Here is a 19,272-nt window from a genome sequence, read left to right as displayed (position 1 = left end):
CTGTTAAAAAAAACCTCCCTCAAAACTCTCAATAGAAATTATTGACCCATTCTTCTAAAGTTAATCTAAGAAACACTATTTGTCTCGAGGCCTTTCTTAAAAAAAGTAATAATTCAAAATTGTGCTGGTCTCCAATAAGTGAGACTTGAAGACAATTTTGATCCATTGATGAATTCCTCCTAATATTCTCCCTGAGGTACAATTTCCCTAAATGTATGAGACATTTACAGTCTTTCAGAATGTGCTGCTTGGGATGCTCTATCACACTGTATTAGCATTACATTACCCTGTCAAGTTATCTGTTATTTTCACAGTGGGGGAAAAAAAAACACGTATGTTTGACCTTGGAACTGCTGACAAAAGTTTACAACTCCCACTACTACTAAAAGAAAACTTATATTTCTGCTAATTACTGCAGTAGACATAAGATACGTACAAGACAGACAGTTGCAGGGGCTCATTGAGAACAAGATTCTAGATCCACTAATAACCACAATATAGTTATTTTTTTCCTCTAAACAGAATTCTACAAAGAAAGACAAAGCAAACAAGGCCAGTTATACAACACAGTTAACAAAAGCACAAAACAATTTCTATGTGTTGATTTGTGGCTTCTCTATTCTGTTCCTATCAGCACAAACTCAGGGTGCTAACTACTCTTGCAATCATAAACAGCCCTGAGTGCTTGATACAGTGCTGCTGCTTCTGCTATACATGCTTACACATTTCCAGTCAGAAAACAAACTTTGGACCTCTTCCTCAGCAAGAGCTTCTGGAAGGGTACCCTGAGGATTACTACACCAGCATAAAGATCTCAGCTGCATTGGGCACAGTTATAAAGCTTTCCATGCAACAGATTTTGTGAGTTTATGCCTCACAGTAAGCTTCCAAGAGTAAGAGTTATTTGTACATTAATCTTCATCTTAATAACCCTTTTGCTCCAAATAAATTAGCTATACTTAGCTGCATCATAATACAATATACTGTAATGTGCCAGAAGGAAAGCTGCTCTTCCATTTTTCTTGTTAAGAGTTTCTCTCCACCTAAATGTTTATCAGCGAATCAATGCAAAGTGTATCCAGACAGAAAGGGAGCACAATTAAAACAAAGGTTCTTGTTCACTCCTTGTCTGCAACAGATCTACGTGTGTTACTCAAGAAATAAATATGAAAGTGACTAAAAGCTGAATAGTTTTAAATGGTTTGCTGTTGAAAAATTCTACACCCGTGATGGTTTAAGCAGTGCTTGGAGATGTAATGTTCCTCCCCTGCACACATCCCCTCCCCACCGAGTTCCTGTAATCACTTACATTCTGGTAATTGTTAGGATTCCTTTTTAGTTTTAGCTGAAGTAACAAACACTAAGTTACTATAAGCCTGTGTAACTTGTTAGAGATCAGTTTCACTATTTCCATCTTAATCAGCCTATCATATAAGAGAAGTTATCTTCAAATAACAAGCCCAGGACTACCAGAGGCATCATCTAATCTTAAAACATTCATAAAATTGAATTTTCTTGTCACTCTTCTGAAACTTTCAATAGCAGTTCAAAACTTGTGAAAACACACCCAGAGCACATAGAAGTTCTAGGCAATTCTGTTAATAATCTCTGGTGTACCCTGACATGATACATAATATTGTCCAAGAATCATGAACTGGAGGCAGTTTGCATTCTTCCTCGTAACTTCTAGGGTTCTTTTTTCTTTTTAGTTTTGACTAAAAAGTAAATCCATCACTATTTAATCCTAAGCAAAAAAAGAGTTGTGCCCATGATAACGTATGCACTAGCTTCCTTCAATTTATTTAGCCCTAGCTATTAATATCCAGGCTTTTATAGTTTATAAACTCAATACAGTTCAGCCATAAGCAAATGAACAGAAGTTACAACTTAGATAAGAGTGAAACATCAGCACTATTTGCCCATCTTTTGCCCTTCTGAAGGGACTTTATAAGATCCTTTGCTATCCACAATGAAAAGATTACATAGCCTAAGGAAGACACCATAGAACCCTTCATTCTAATCTTCAATAGCATAGGATTTGGATTCCACCGCACCTCTGGGAAAGTGAATTAAATCAATTGCAATGTGTTTTCCACCATAACAATGTAATCCAGAGGTAACAACGCCAAAATATGTGAATTTGCAACTGTTCAACTGACATGCTAGATCAAAATGAAGGTCTGCTGTTTTGTTGCAATCTAGACTGGATGAGCCTTTCTTCCTTTCCCTGTTAGCTGAAACAACCAGAGCGCTGCTGTGATTACTGGGTGCTTTATATAGCATGGCATCTCACTTTGTAGTTTGTACTTACATTGTCCTCTTGTAACTATAAGAGCACTGTGAAGCAATTCCCAAAGGACACCGTATTATAGCTATCATGGACCAAAATCAATGATACAGACAGAAAGTCAGGGACAAGATCTAAATTATTGTGGATGTTTATAGAATTTTTTTTACAACATAAAAATCCAAATCAAACACCAAACGGTGCCATTACTGTATTAGAGCTGGCACTCAAATTTTATTGTATTTTCTATATCTTACCAAATTATCAGAAAATATCTCCAATCTTCTGATGATTCTAGTAGTGTGGAACACTTCTGTGTGTAAAACAACTGCAAGGCTTAGATCACATCATAACTCAAACAGTTTTTTTTCCCATGTTTACATTCATCCCATACAGGCTTAGTGTTTTTTTCCCCCCCATTACTGTGAATTATTTACATCAGAAGTGTTGATTCATGAGATCTAGGTTTCATTAAACTTGACCTATGCGAAATACATTCATCTGAGGTAGCTCTCTGAACTATTGATTTTCCTGTGTCCATCTGTCTCACGCTCTGCTCTGAATATTCCTTGAAGGATAATGTTGGCATCTGTCTCAAGCATAAGCATTCCAAATTCCGCAAAGTTCCTTGCTTTAATACATAAATTTCCTTATAAGAGATTGCTTTATAGTGCAACATTTCTCCTTTACTTCACTACTGTTTGAAGTCAAGGCTATCACAATATGCTCTTTAATTTACTACCTGGGTGAATTCTTCTGTTGTAGGTGCACGCCATACTGTGTCTGCTACTTAAAAAGCGAGATTTTTAACCTGAATTGAGTGAAAAGACCAGATGAGATGTAGAATACTGACGATAACTTTGAGTCAAAAGTATAAGAGTTAAAGCCGAGCTCATGTCCATGGGCTTGATCTCTAGAAAAATCAATTTCTAATTGTAAAAATCATGATAAAAGATCTGTGGAAAGGAGAGCTCTCTATTGCTGATCCAGACCTTGTCCTACCTTGAACAGACCCAAGGATGTAATTGCTTTTGATCACCTTTAAAGAGCCTCCAAGAAAAAAGAAGAATTGTAGCACTCAGGTGGGGCAGCCTTGAAAAGCACTGAAGCACTCCCTATGTGCCCCCTGAATTAGGGTCACTTAAGAGGTGAGTTGACATATATAAGCAGGCAGCCAAGGAAAAGAGTAGTGAGCAAAATGTTACCTGAAGGTAAGAGCCTGCCAGCAGAGATGCTGTGCACTAAATACGTGTGGAAAAATGTATTTGGATAAACTTGTATTTTATACCAAAAACAAGTAATTGTAAAAACCAGCTGACAGACCAGCTCATTCACATATAATCCCCTTAATTCATCTCCCAGAAATGACAGTTTGCTTTAGTTCCTCCCCCAGTATACACAAAGCAGAGTTACAAAACCTTGGAAAATACTGAAGTGTTCAGGACCAAAAGATTAATAAAGCTAGAATAGTCATTAGGACAGTTTCACAACATATAAAACTCTCAGCTCAAGTTCTCAGTGCCAAGTTCCTCTAGATTTGAATCTTAATTTAAAGCACGACTAATCAATACCTTTCCATATCCTATGGAAAGGAAAATAATTTACAACTAAGGTGGTCAATGCTGCAACCACCATAAGCGCCTTCCACGTACGTTTTAATACTTCCTCATTTCATGATCTGCCTGCTTTACATGATGGGCAAATTGTAGGCAACGGCAGTAGTAACATGGCTGAAACGTTCAATTATAGCCCTTTTTAGCAAGTGCAATTGCTCAAACCCTCACAGTAATTGTTTTCATCATCCTTCTTGTTATCTGATTTTTCTTTTAAGGTTATTCCATTAAAATCATGTTGATCAATTTAGAAAAATGCAGGATTATAGCCACAAACACATCACATCTATTTCCTTGCCTTTCTCAATTAATTACAGTGAATCAAGAACATATAATTTAACATTGTTCTTCACAGTAAAAATGTAATCCCATCACAAAACATTCCACAGCTGCCTTTGCTTTCTAAAGACAAAACACACCGCAGCTGGAAATAACTCATGCACTCTATAAAAACATGATCTTTAACAACACTGCAAGAATATTAAAGTCTTGGTACCTTTGTGAGTAAGCATATGGGAGGCAATCATCAGCTCACTAACCACCGAACTAGCACCCTCCCCAGGTGAAACCATAGATGCAATACTCTTAGCATCTCTGTACAAGATATGGAAATAGAGTCATCCCAAAAGAAAGCATACTGACTCTCACACGATATACAAGGATTTAAGTTGTCTCCTCTCCCCTTTTCTTATTTCTGTTTTAATTAAACAAAAGCCACCACTTTTAAAAAGGAATAAAGTCTAGAATAATTTCAAGGCACATTATATGATATTTGAAGTTCTACCTAAAATAAACACAGCAAAGAAGCAGTACCTCTTAATATCATGGAAAATCTACCTAATGTGATCACATGCATGTTGATGCATTAGTGCACTGTTGTTGTATTATTACTGCAGGTTAAATCATAATTTAGTAGATTTCTTTTGTAATTACGGTTTTAGGTTCCACTTTGTTTTACCTTCCTGACCAACTATTAGGATAAGAAGTTGCCAGGATGGCACTCAAAAGTATAAAGGTTGGGTACAACCAGAAGATTTAGTCTTTAGATAAAGACCTCCCCAGTATTTAGGGACAATTTCACACATTCCTTAAAGCGCTCAGGTCACTCATACCTGGGGCATCATCTTTATCATGAAAGAGCAATGGCTGCAACCCATGGCTGGATAGCCAGACCGACTGGTGTTTGAAGACACAGACTTCATAAAAGAAGTTCTCTCGCTACATTCCAGCCCAACTTGTCTGGAGTAGAATCATTACAGCCCCTGTAGTCTTCCTCTGGGAGGCTATAAAAATGTTTTCAAACGTCTACATTTCAAAAACGCAGAATCTGTTGTCTTGATCCTTTATGTTACTTCGCTAACTCTCTACTCCATAAAACACAGCAGGGCAACGTGGCTAGGTCATCGTGAATTTCTTCTGACAGCTAAGTAGGAAAGCCTATTGTTACATTGAGATAACACAGAAGATGGGATGATTCAGAAACTACACCATCCCCTTCTCCTGACTGTACAGACATTGTCCATAATGGTCTTTGAATATAAAGACAGCCGTGCTACAGCTCTATCAGAATAACTCTTACTCACAGAAGCCACAAAATAAGCCTTCCCATCTCTTCATTCTGCACTCAACTTCTACTGCTGTGCCTTAGAGCTGTACCTCGCCTTTTCTCAGACACTTAAGCACAATAACATTAAGTAGCAACTGAACAAGTTTAACTCTGAAGTTGCTAGCATTCTGAATTTAAAATCAAACCTAAAAGGTATATAAATCTATTTCTAATTTCCTTTATGTAAATGCAAGCCACATAGAGAAAACAATAATCTGTCATTCTGTTTGTTTTGGGGCCTTTTAAGTGGCATCACATTAAGTTATTTAAGCTCAGTAAAATTTAATGAGAGTTGTTCTTGTTCTTGTAACAGTGCTCATTGCAGAAGATACTTCTAGAAGTGTGGTGAAGTCATTGTTTAATCCCTCCCCTGAGACTCCCAGCTATGTAATGTGATATTTCTCCTCTACTCTTCCAATCTTTATTATTGATGCAGAAGCATATTTACACCATAAAAGCAGAGCAGCTGGCTAGTGACCCTTGGGAATATACCCTTACTAACAAAGATTTTAGCCCCCTCCAATAGTTTCTGCATTCAGGTTGATTTAGTATGCTGAAAAACAATCCTATCTGAGAGCATGCTACCTTCTACTCTTGTTGTTTTCTAAAGCACTGCCTCCCTTGGGAGAAAAGGGAAGGCAATATAAAAATCATCTGGGACAACCATGTGGTAGTTAACGCAATTGCTTGCCTCCAGTTTTGCACTTCTAGCTACAGAAAGAAAGAAAAATGTAAACATAAGAACAGATCACAAAATTGCTTCCGGGACACCCACAGGACCTACAACTTCTGCAGGAAGCCCTCTTGCCTACAGATAAGAAATGCTTCTCAATATCCACGATAAAGATCTTATTAAAATATTAACAATCCAATTTATACAACTCTATTAACTTGAAAATACATTCATCATTCAAATCTGTTGGTCCAAGAAAGCAACAACGCTACTTCTAGCAAGTTATTTGCAATACCAAGCAAAATATCCTTAGAGACACCAATAATCAAAGACAAAAAAAAGTAACTCACCCAACATGTGATACAGAACTCCAGCAAACAAACACTCAAACCCAGAGAACAGCACTCACCCAGAAAACATTAACCCTGAAGAGAGCAGCCCTTAAATGAGCGCAGGGTTGGGTGGGTGCAGGGACGGCCCCTTCCTGTCCCATGGAAGCACAGGTGAATGCCTCACACCTGTCCTGCCTGGCCAGACATCCCCAGCTGCTCCATCATCAGTTCAGGCCCTCGCTTAATGGTTTCCCTATAATATCTCACTCTGTTTAACTCTTTTATTTTTGGATAAGACCATTTTTTTTTTTTTTTTTCTTTAATCAGTTTGTATGGGAAATTGGTAATCACAGCCTGAACCTCTGATTAATCAGCTGAGGCAAATGTCGGGTCAGCTGTGGGAGCACAGGTGAGAGTAATTTAGCTGTGCTCCCAGAAGGGATGGAGCTGGACTCTACCTCCTCTAGACCTCATTTAAGGGCTGACCACCACTGAGGCAGCATCTCTTAGAGACTGCTTTCTGATAGAGGTTGTCTCAGCATTTCCCAGGGAAGGTGTCTGTTTTGGTGAGTTTTTCTTTATAAATGACCTTTTGAATATCTGTTACCATCTTTGGCTCATTTCACCTTACACAGTTAAATTCTTCAGGTCATTCTCTAAGAAAGCGCACTTCTGGAAAACATCACGTGCTAGCACAAAATCAGTGACTTATGTATTTTTTAAAAATAAATGTGAGTTATTGACTCAGCTTAGAAAACTAAACCATCAAGCTGGATGGTAACTGTTGAATCATGGCCTGAACCACTGAGTGATCACCTGGGTGAAGGACCCACCCAGATGTGGGAGCACAGGTGATGGCAATTCAACTGTGTGATTGAAAGGGGGTGGAGCCTGATTGCACCTCTCTTAGACCTCAACTAAGGGCTGACTGTTACTGGGGAAGGATCTCTGGTTGGAGATCCCTCTCTTTTGTATTTGTCCCTATGAGCCTGGATCTTCAGAGATGGGTGAGTACCTTTCCTTTATAACACTATTCTGTTTGTAGTAGTTCATTTTGCTGTTTCACTCCTGTATTGCCTTTCTACCATATTAACGTTTTAACACAAGTCAACCATAGAAATTTCCTCATTGAAAAACTTTATTTGGTGTAACTTAACGTTCCCTAATTTACTCTTATCCACCACTAACTATGCAAATCAGTGATGACAACAGGAGGTGTGTCAGATCACAGCAACCTGCTGCATCTCTCAAAGAAAGTATTAAAAAAATTGCATATGGGAATTCTTGTTTTAAAGCAGACTCTTGTTTTAAGCCAGACTAGAAAATATGAACACTTGCAGAATGAGAGTAAGATCTAAGGTGGTACAGTACTGGCAAGCTTTTCTACTGGAAGGAGTTACATGGCTGATTTTCTTGGCCAGGAAGCTGCTGTTCATTAGCAACCTGTCTTGGGGAATGGAACCTTCTATTCTTTTCCATGTTGTCTCATTGGCTCACCATGTTTTGTTTATTTATGTAAATAAAACTTCCCTCCCTTCTCTACTAATTATGCAAATCTGCAGCCCTTAGCACTCTTGCCACATGTAAGAGCGTGCTCATTGCACAGTACAGCAGTCATTGGGAGAAATCCTTTTATTACATTTTTTTCACCTTTAAATGCAATTACCTGTATCACTTTTATCACTTCATTTCTTCATGATTTCTAGAAAACAAGCATTTTGAAAACCTCATACTCTCCTCTTATTTCTCCTTAAGTGGCGGAGCTGCTCTTCTTCTTAGTCTTCCTGCTGTATGTTTGATGCATACATGCAGGAAAGGGAAGAAGCAGTACAAAACAGGCAGCAGAATGGTGGAACCCTTTTGCTAATCTGGATGATGAGACTACATAAATGTTATCCTGGCTTGATCACTATTAAGTACAGTCATTACAAACAAGGCAAATGGGGGTGGGAATACTCAGATGACTTCTGAGATAGGCTATAGGGACTTAATCTTTGTGGCAGTGTTGTTAAGAATAAGCTAATAACCAAGTGAAAAGACTTCCACCCCAAACATGGTGGTGGAGCCTGAAAAGCACCAGCACATTTCAATGATGCTCAAAAAGCAAGGCCTGAAGGTGGAAATAGTCTCATTTCACATTCCTATAATTGTGTGCCAAACAGTTTTAAACTGATAGAAGGAAATGTATTAATTCTGAACAGAAACCAGTTTTCACTTTAATTAAGCCAGGTAATGGAAATTAGCATTTCTCCTCTGTGGCATCTGGGCATTAAAACTGAACTGTTTGACAACGACCCTTCCAGTGGGTTTGAGACACAAATGCTGTAACCAGCACGAATCACCTCCCTTGTAACACAAGGAAGAGCTGAGTACTTCCTTACTTATCAAACTGACCATCTTAACCCAACATTCCTACCAGACAGTGAATTAACAGCCCTGCTCTCCTTTGGTAGGAGCAACTAAAAGCAAAATCAAACCACAATGAAATGTGCTTTCTGTTTCCAGTTAAGATAAAATGGGACCCCATTGTCCTACCTATTGTGACTCATTAAGCAGAAAAGCAGTTCCTTGTCGCTGCTGGGATGGGTGTTACAAACACAGCCGTGCTTCCTTGAGGCCTGTTTTGAACGCAGCACGACCTCAGTTGGGCTCACTTTGAATGGGTCTCAAAATGGAAGTATTGAAGGAAAAATCATTAGCACCGGGTTTTAGTATATGTGTTATTCATGTGGTCTGCACACACACCCCTCAAAGCATGAGGTGCAAAGCAGCACCAAGTGGCTATTTCCATGCAGGTAGCTGCAAGGAAGAGCAAGCACTGACTGCAGCTGCTTTCAGTTACCAGGAGAGCGCCTTCAGTGCACTGACTTCTAGAGCACGGGAGGCAGTGTGTTTTCCGGCACTGGGCAGGAAAGAATGGATGGGAGATGGGCTTTGTAACACTCATGAGCTGCTGAATGCTGGGAGGAGCAGACAGAGGTCCCTGTCAGGCAGGGACCAGCTGGAAGGGACAGCAGAGGGTGCACAGGGAATGCTGTGCAACTGCATGGGTCGGAACAGCTGGAATGGTGAGGAGCAGCCCGCCTTGCACTGCAGTGCTGCGGGAACGAAGAAACTTCGCCTGTTTTTGGTGCCGTAAAGTGACAGAGGGCGGTGAGGAAGGTGCTGCGCTCAATAATAACGCTCCTCAGCCCTCGGTGGAATGACCTTGGGTTTTATGTGATGATTTACTGTGCACGCCTGTGCGACTCCGTCATAGAGACAGCATCAAAAAGGGGGGAGATAAAGGAGCAGGAGCTGCCAGCCGTAACTTAAACGCTCGCTGTGCTCACCGAACGAACCCACGCTTAGAAACTTCGCCGCGCTGCCAGCCTCGCAGGCTGCATCCACCGCATCTCACAGAGCAGGACGAGGTTTGATCCCTCGCTCCGGCGCTGTCACACACCTGCTCGTTCCTACGTTCGCTGCATAAACATAAAGCAGAGCTGGCGGCAACGCGCGCTCCGGATCGGCCGCAGCCCGGCCTTGCAGGGCGTGCCCGCCGTGCCCCGCCAGCCGCCAGCCCCGCACGCTCCTAGGGGGCGCCGCGAGCGCGGGGACGCGGCATTAACGGCCCGCCGGGCGCGCACGCGCGTGGCCGCGGCACGACGTCCCGCCAAGCTTGCGCGCCCGCGGCTCCTCGCGCCCTCCTCGCTCCGCGCGCACTCCGACCAATCAGCGCCCGAGGGAGGAGCGCGCCGATGGTAGCGGCAGCCGCGGGCGGGTCATGCGGGGCGCGGGGTGGAGGAATGGCCCCCCGGTCATCCGGCGTGTGCGGGGTGCGGAGCCTGTCTTGAAACACACCCCGTCCCCGTAGTTCTTTACATATCCCCTATTAGCTCTCCTGGCTGCACCTCGTGCTGCCCCGCTTAGGTGTAGTTCGGGGGGGGGCGGCCCCGAGGGAGGCGTGGGGGGCAGCGAGGTGAGCGCGAGGAGACTGCTGGGGGAGGGGACGGCTGGGCCGGGGCCGAGGGAGGTGAGAAAAGTTCAGTCCGCCTTTGGAAGGTGGGAGTTGCCGGTGGGGGGGTTTGTTGGTTCAACTTCCCGCTGAGGTGCTTTGTTTTTAACTCGCGTTCATCCCGCCTGGCAGAGCTACCAGCATCTACCCGTATCCTTTCTGTGTAGCGCGGGGGGGGGAGGGGATCTCCCACGAAACTTTTCCCTTTACGGAAGGCGGGACTGGAACAATACCCGATGTATTGTTTGAACGCGAAGACCTTCGGCGCTTCTTTTTTTCCCCCTCCGGCTGCGCTCCCATCGCCGCCGCCGCGTCGGTAGCGTTTTGCTTTCGTGTTTACAGCCTCAGTGAGGGGAGAGCCGCCCGGCGGAGCGAGCACAGCCCCGCACCGCGCCGACAGCGAGAGCAGCCGGGCGGATTTCACCTTGTTGCTGTTTGCTTCGGGAGATGCCGCTCCTCCCGCCCCGGAGGCCGCCCAGCTGCGGGTTGGCTCCGCTGCTGCGTCCGTAAGCCGGGCAGAATCGGAACGCGTTACGTGCGAGAGGTGATTCTTGTTTTCTTTTTGGTCTCGGTCGCCCTGCGAGGAGGAAACCGGCGCCAATCTGCGAGGAGGAGGGAAATACGACCGGCTGAGCTTTTCCCTACCTCGGGCTGAACGTGAGTTCAGGTGACGCCGCCGCCGGCCTGCGGCTGGTTCACGGCACGGCCGGCTGCAATCAGTGCCGGAGCCGTTCGCTTTACCTCTCGAGGACCCTTCAGCCCCGTTCTATTGACGGGAGAGATTTGTATCCAAAGGAAAATCGGATTAATATAAACTATGCGGAGCTTGGCGGGGATATCTGGAGACTAACCTGTCTGCATGGCTAATCTTGAAATTGTCTGAAATAAATCCTCCGCACAAGGAAGAGCGAGATACTTTCAATTAGGATTTTTTTTTTTTTCTTTCTCTTTTCCGTTGGTGCTTTTTTTTTCCCCACCCCTTTACGCGAGTTTAACCCTTCCACTCCGCGGCTTTCATGGGAGAATGGGACACATGCCGGAAGATGCCCTCCGTTTGATGAATATCACAGGGGTAACAGTTGCCGTCATCCTTGCGGTATGAAAGGTGCTGTGGGGATGTGTGCTGCTGGCTGAGATGGATCCATCCTCCTGTGTTGCTGTTAGCAATGTGCCGAAGGATCCGGATTTACTGAACTACTGACGCCAGTAAACTTACTCCTTCCCCGTTGAAGGCATTGGATGTGACAGCGCGGAGAAACATGTGTTTCACATTTCTGACTGGTTGTTTTGGTGCAATCAATACTTCCACAAGAAACATTGACTTCGATGGTAATTATAATACAGTGAGGCACACGGAGTGCTGCTTTCGGGCTGCATGCAAAGTGAGCACGAATCAAAGAGTCCTCGGTTCCTGTGAAGCGGGGCTTTCTGTTCCCCCAAAACTCCGGGGCAAAGGCAGCTGGCGATGTTCCCAGCCCACCAAAGAGAGCCTGGCCTCGGGGTGTGGAGTGAGCGATGACCAAAGCGCTGCCAGGAGTGGCAGGCAGTCGGATCGGATGGGGATCAGTGAGGCGGTGATGGTTGGAAGGAAGGTGGATCGTGAAATGATTGCCCGGAGGAATAGCAGGCGAGACGGAATGATGATGAAGTTAAACTTCTGTTTCTTCTTCTGGCGGCGATGGTGGGCGTTTCTGTTGCTACAGCTCCACATGTTGCAAGCGCTGGCACAAGGTAAGGCTAGAGACATTTTTGTTTATAGAAATGCTGCATCTGCCTTGCAGGAGGATGGCAGTTTTGCTCGGGTAAAGATATACCATTTTACTTTGTCCCTGTCAGAGGGAAACTGCAGAATTTGCAGCGAGTTGATTTCATGCAGGAACGGTCATTCATTATGCACGATTCTTCCTTTATGGAGCAGGGATTTGCAGACTGTATCTGCATGTTTCCCTTTTCTCATCCTCCTATGCTTCCCCTATCCCCACCTCCCACAGAGAATCAATGGCTTATCGGGACCGAATCTGTGCTTGTATTTACTTCGGTCTGTCCGTGTGTTTCTGTGCTTTTTTGTCTCAGGCAGCAGAAGAGTTAACTGCTGGTTGTGTGTGTTTAAAAACACTGTGCACTGAGATAAGTTATTAGGAGAAGGGGACTCATAAATCCGCCTCCTAGAACTAAATCAGGCATGTAAAAGGAATTCTTTAAGCATATGAGTGCTATTCTATGTGAACCTCGGTTCGAGCATTGTTCATTTCTTTTTGGATTGCCAAGTAACATTTACCCGAGACAAAAACTGCAATTGATTCGTATCTGAGCATTTCCACATCAGAGATCCTTGCAGTCAAATGAGTCACTTGTAAACGCAGGGTCAGAGTCGACCAATAGACGTTAAATATCAAATGTCCGTCACTTTGCATGTAAATGCCCTTCTCAGAAAGAAAGAAAGAAAGAAATATCGCCAAACGTAGCTTAATTCTTAATAATCCTTTGACAGAGCAAGCGATAAATGGCAGGCGGGAGCATTACAGTTGGCTGCGCAAAATACCGTGCTGAACAAACGCTGCTTTCACTTTCTTTGCTGGGCTGAGTTTTATTGCAGCGTGCATTGTGTGGCTGGAGTGGAGTGTGGTACAACGCGGAGCTGTACCGTGTGGGACCAGGGGCTGGTTATGGCAGCGGAAGTTAATACTCCATGAAGGGGAATGGTCTTTGTTTTTTAGTTCTTTGTTGTCGAGTGTTTCGTAGGGAACAACGGTGCATTCAGCTTTAATAGCTGGATGGGCTCGGGAGTTGAGGGTTACAGAGCCAAAGTCTGCAGTAGTTTGCCTGCTAAGGCTTTGCTGCTGCACCTTTGGGAAGTTTGGAGCCTCAGGATACAGAAGAATTTTAATCCAGTGTTTAAAAATGGACTCCACCCTCAGAAACCTTTTTCAGCGCTTTGTTTATGCTGTCATTGCCATTCCCAAAGTGCTTGTGCTGAGGCCTGCAAGCCCTAACAGGATATTGTTATTCTGAGACAAGGCATACCTGAAATAATTCTCCCCACAATTTACAATTCACGTAACTTTTTCCTTTTGATGATGGTTGATCGATGCCAAGCATGACGTTGAGGTTTGGAAGACAAACTCTGGTTATTCTTGAAGCATACATTAAAAATGTAGAGGGTTTTCATTTAAGACTGTTTGGAGGGCAAGTTATTCAGGAAGCAGTGCAGACGTCATGTAACACAGTTTTCAGTGGTCGAGTATTAAGCCAGCAATTGGATCATAAAGTGAGCTGAAACTTTTGTTTGGGCACAAACTATGCAAGAAATATTCCAGTAGAGTATTGCAGATTGCTGAGCCTTTGTAGTCGTATTGGTCCTATCTCTCTTTAGGAGTTTCGTGGTAGTCACAAACTGTCCTTAAGAAAAGCCCTAACGCTAAGTTGTCTGTACCCATCAATGACTGAGGTGGGATGGGATGTGAAGAGAGTGAGATGTGTTCTTTCTGAGACATACTGCTGTGGGTAAAGGTGTGGAGTTTAGGAGACATAACACAATGAATGCAAAAGAAATACCATAAATGCATGCAGGTAGGTCTTTAAAAATGCGTTGACTTGCAAACCCACGTGGAGGTCTTAATGCTCAATGCTTTTCACAAATGCCGTATTTATTTCTAAGTCACGGTTCTCTTTGCTCCCTGAGTTCTAATGGGGTCTGAAACATTCATCAGAGCCCAAATTTAGAGAGATGATGAGAATTCTTTAGAAGTCCTTCTTGAAAATAGAAATTCTGGTACAATCTCAAGAACTTATTGGATTGGTGTGATCATGTGCAGGAAGGAATTCTATGGCTGCAGTCTTACTGTGTGATAGAGAAAATGAACCTTCTAAATATACAGGCCACAGTTACCTGTGATGAGAAACTCATAATACTATGCTGCAACCAGCTAATGTTTCTGTAGCAATTACTTAAGCATTACAATGGTAAGAAAGTAGACTCAAATGCAAGTTCTGAACTCAATGGAAATGTATTAGGTACAGTCATGGAGATGGAGTGTGTTGTTCTGTAAAGTGAGTGGAAGAAAATATTTTCGGCTCCTACAGGTTGTCTGAGTATTCTCTAGACTTGAATGATCACCTTTGTTAAAGCAGATCTAGAGGCAAACAGTAGGTGAAATCACTTGTAAATTCATTTTGCATTTAGATTTTCGGCTTCTCTGTCTTCTCTAGTAGCTGTGTTATATAGTTGGTTATAATGACTTATATGATTGCTTTTTCCTTTTCCAAGTAAATTTAATTATTATGAATCATATGTTGGCTTACTGTACTGAATAACAATTTTTTCCCCAAACCTCAGTACAGTTAGTGCTGTCCTTCGGTGGGTGGAAGAAGCTGATGGATGACCAATGCTATGGCCTGTTCCATAGCGCAGCCCAGAGCTGTGCTCCCACTGCTCTTCTGGGTGCAGGTATTGTACAGACACCCCTCAGACCGTGTTTGTGTCTCACCCTGCTTACCACACTGGTCCATCTGTGAGTGTGAAACGTCAGGAAAATTAGTGTATAAGAGTCTGAATACTTCAGCATACAGAAGTAAAGAAATGTCTGTTATCTGCTGCCATGATGCCTTCTTTCTACGGCGTGTTTGTTAAATTTGAGTGTTAGATGCTCGCTAGCCTTAAGTCATTGTGTGTCATCAAACAGTGGTGAGGTGCTAATTGATAATCACCATAATTATCAAATTAGAATTTGCAGGGTGATGGGAGGAGTGAGTCATTTCCACACGGTAACTGCTGTGCTTGGGAGAACATTATCCTGCAGTGACCTCCATCCAGCTCAGGGGTCTCGCAGGCCTTTGCATGGTCCTGTTGAAAACACAGAGCTCTTTGCAGGTTGGAATATTGGTTGCATATGAGGCTAACAAACACTGATGGCTACTGCATTATGAAACTTTGACTGAAATGCTAGGCTGTTTGTATGAAAATAGGAAAATTCTGCTTATTGAAAGAGATTGGAAGCTGCTGGAAGTTACTCTGTGTGTCTTAATTGATTTAAGTACCTCTCAGTGTCTTCTTTTGTTGAAGAATAAAAGATGGGTAGGAAACATACTCCTGGCTCGATGGCTGTAGTTTAGAATGATTTTGAAAGAGAAAAAGCCAGTTCATAGCTTTAAGTTTCTCCAACAGGAGATGGTTATCTTCAAATATTAAGCAGGAGAAGCTTGTCTGATTTTTTTCCCCTCATTTTAACAGCAGTGGAAGAATAATCTTTTCATGCCACTTGCTGAAATCTATAATTCAGCATTCTACAAGGACCTGAATGCATATTTAAGGTGGTATTGATATCTGTTATGTTTTGACAGAAGCAGTGATATGGGAGGTGGTAGGAAATGCTGCCAGGGCCCTGCTTTTTGAATTCAAATATCCGATCTTTTACTACTTCTTAACGTGGGGACTTCTGGGAATGTTTTCAAGGAAATTTCCAGCTGTGTTTGATGTGCAGAGCTGATCAGCTACCTGCATAGAGCAGTTTGTTGGAAGGACAGAGAGGCAATCAATGTGAGTGTGGTATTTGCCGTTATAAATTACATGTTGAATGATGCATTTCTAATTCCAGAAGGTTCTGCTGTTGATTGGAAATTCAGTCGTGTGTACTGGATTTAGTTGTTGTGTTCCCTTTCTTTAGAACAACATTTAAAGTATGGAATAGGGTTTGTTTTTTTTTTTAACAGATCACTTCTTTGGGTTTGTAATTATTATTATTATAATAAATGGATTTGAAGGAGGAGTTACAATCAAGTCTAAAGAGAACTGGAATGGAAGAGAGCAGAATTATTCTGTGGCAATATCCAACTTTTAACTCTCTCTGCTGTGGTAAATGTGAGTTTGCTTCCTCTGCTTATCTTTGCCTCAAAATTCCTTCCTCTCAGTATTTCTCAAGGCCAGTTTAAAGAGATCCGTATCTGTCTGCATTTAAAGTGCACTGTTTCAGAGTTTCTTGAGTGCACTGCTATTGTACAATTAGAGAGGCAGCATGATTGTACGCATAGGTTGCTCCAAAAGTAACGCCTCCTATTTATTTCCATGGAAACTGCAACATTTTTGAAGAGCAAAACAATGCAATTTGCTAGAGCAAATTCTCAGCTACAAAACACTATTTTTCACTGTTGTCACCACCATTAGCTCTGCGTTTTTACTACTGATGAACAAAAGCCAGCCTGCTCCGCTGGAACGAATCAGAGGTAACCTGCTGTGCTGCTGTTGAAACGCACCACCCACCACCTCCCTGTGCTCACATCTCCCATTTTGTCTCCATAAACATTCAGCATCAATGAATGTCAGTGGGTGCAGTTTTTCTCCACATTTATTTACACACCTTTGCTCCATTTGCACTTCAATGTCAGACTCTGCTTTGTCAGGCAGCCCCTCTGCTGCCATCTGTCACATGGCAACAACATGAAACAGAATATTGTTAGGAAGGTTCAACTTCTACTGCTGTATGACCGAAATCTGCCTCAGATGTTGAGGGGCAATATAATAAAACAGGAGGCATTTCTTTTGGAGCAGCCTTGAAATAGTATGTCTTTATCTAGGATCTATTCATGCATCACCAGAAGGTTCTTAGACCAGGAGAATGGTGTAGGTACAGAGGGAGATTGGGATGGTTTAGTCCTATTCGGAGTTCTGCAGTGTGTCTTTCATATCACTCAGAATAAAAGGAATGGGAGCTCCTTGCTCGTGGTCCTTGGAAGGCTGTTCTGGAAGGCTCAGTTATTTCTGGCTATTTTGAACAACAAAGACAAATCCTGACTAATATTTTGAAGATTGTCTGGCTGATTAAATAAACCATAGAAGTTTTAATAAGAAGTCTTATGGTGAGTAATTACGAAGCTGTGTGAACGTCTTGGACTTTTAGATGTCTCAAAGGGAAATGTTTTGTTTTCTGTTCTTAAGGGCACACACCTGCGTATCTTGAAAGCACTATTGATGAAAATAAAATGTTTTCATCCATTTAGCAACTCTGTGTACAGTTTTACCTGAGCATCAGTTCTGAAGGGGCTGCTTTCTTGATTCACCTGGGCCTTTTTGCTGTAACGAGTCTGTGGGCAGACTGAAAGCAATTAGATTCTATGCAGATCAAACCCTTGTTTGTACTGAGTTCACTGTGGAATGAGCTTTTTCAACTCAGTATATGCAGAAGTCCTTTGCATATATAAACATCTAGTGTATTTAAATACCTTTTTGGTGAACAAATTGATGATTCATTGATCCCTTTGTGGTCTCCAGAGTAGTTTTCTTCTAGAAACTGTGTCTACTAGAATGATTTTCACCAAGGTTTGCTCAGAGATGGAAAATGCCAGAACTGAGGTAGCCTGTACATCTTTAATCCACATTCCTCATACATGAGCATAACGATTAAGTTTGAATTGATACATAGTGTTTTACTGCCTTACCCTGGTTAGAAGCTAAGAATGCTGCTCACTGATCAGTTTTTCAGTGCTTTGTTTTCTTGTCAGTGCTTGGCCTCATCTTTCATTTACTTGAAATGTTTTAAATTCGGCACAAGAAGACTTTTGTATGTTTTAAAGGAAGAACTGTTAGCAGCTATGGCACTGCGTTGGATTAGGCTACTTAGAGTTATTACAGCTGGAAAGCAGGTGGTTAGTGAGTGTTGCTTTATGTGTGTGAGTGACTATGGAGTATTTTCCAGTGAATAGAGGCTCTTCTCTCCATGTGCCTCAGTCAGCCCTTCACTAGCCCTATAGCTCATGCAGAACAAAAATATCACTCCATGAAAGATTTGTTTCTGATGAAGTTGGGGTCCTTGGGTGTTCCTGCCTGTGGTGATGTTGGTTGTCTTACCGAGTAGTTCAGACAACTTCATGACTTTTATTCCCTCGTTGTCAGTTTAACTCTGTTAAATTGCAGATATTTTTATTAATGGGAAGCGTAGTGTTATCCCAGTTCATTGGTTATGAATAGGTATGAGATAGACGCAACAAGTTTTCCATTTTATTTATTTATTTTGCACGTAAGTAAAACTTTCAGATAACCTGTGGACATCATCTTTGAAACATCACCTCCTCAGAATATCCAATGCATTCTGTAGGGATTAGGTCATGTCACATTTGCAGCTGGAGTTCAAAGGGTTATGTGGTTGAGAAGGTAAGAACCTTTTATCTTAGTACATGCATTGACTCCCTTACTTTTCAACTACTATGACTGCTTTTGTAGGATCTGTTTGTTGTTGATTCTTGGCTTCTAGACCTGCATGTTATTTGTATGCTGTATACTGAATGTTAGTTTTTCTGGTCTACTTAGTCACTTTTTCTTTTGCCATTGCTAGAAAAGGCAATAAAGTTGTTACTATGTAAGACTACGTAATAGCCTGTTGCTAATCATATGTTTTATCTATAAAATGTCCAGTGATACAGCTTGCACCTTACCAATATGAAAAGTAGTGGCTTTTAGAAAGGCTAAGCATTTGTAAAGCTGTTTTTGCTCCATGAGCTAGCTGAAACTGGGCTCACTCTTCTATCAGGGACAGTGCAATAGCACTGATGGGAATATGTGCCCATGGCGTGTTATCCTGGCAGCCATCACTAAGATCAGGGGAAACCGAGAGAGAACATTCAGGTATGGACAAAATACACTGCCTAATGAAGGAGCATTTGGGGGCTGGTGCTCCTGGAGAGAAAATAGGAAGGTTAGTACTATACTGGGGTGGTTTAGAGGACTTAACTTTGGATTTCTTTTCTGAAAGGCACTTTAAGGGAATTCCTCCCT

At 42.4% G+C, this 19,272-nt stretch overlaps 1 protein-coding gene across 3 annotated transcripts in view; it reads left to right on the top strand.

Moving 5' to 3' along the window:
- Window positions 1-10,277: 10,277 nt before the first annotated feature.
- SDK1 (sidekick cell adhesion molecule 1) overlaps window positions 10,278-19,272 on the top strand; it is a 360,337-nt gene continuing 351,342 nt past the window's right edge. For 2 of the 3 annotated variants that reach the window (XM_072349300.1, XM_072349298.1), the window contains exon 1: window positions 10,278-12,239. In XM_072349300.1, the coding sequence (XP_072205401.1) occupies window positions 11,768-12,239 (472 nt within the window). In that variant the 5' untranslated portion in view covers window positions 10,278-11,767. The remainder of the gene's footprint in view (window positions 12,240-19,272) is intronic. The other variant, XM_072349299.1, reaches the window with a different exon arrangement.

The sequence above is a fragment of the Excalfactoria chinensis genome, chromosome 14 (assembly GCF_039878825.1).
Source record: "Excalfactoria chinensis isolate bCotChi1 chromosome 14, bCotChi1.hap2, whole genome shotgun sequence".
Classification (NCBI taxonomy): Eukaryota; Metazoa; Chordata; class Aves; order Galliformes; family Phasianidae; genus Excalfactoria; species Excalfactoria chinensis.
The sequence above is the reverse complement of the archived record's forward strand: the minus strand, read 5'-3'. Positions and strand labels throughout refer to the sequence as shown.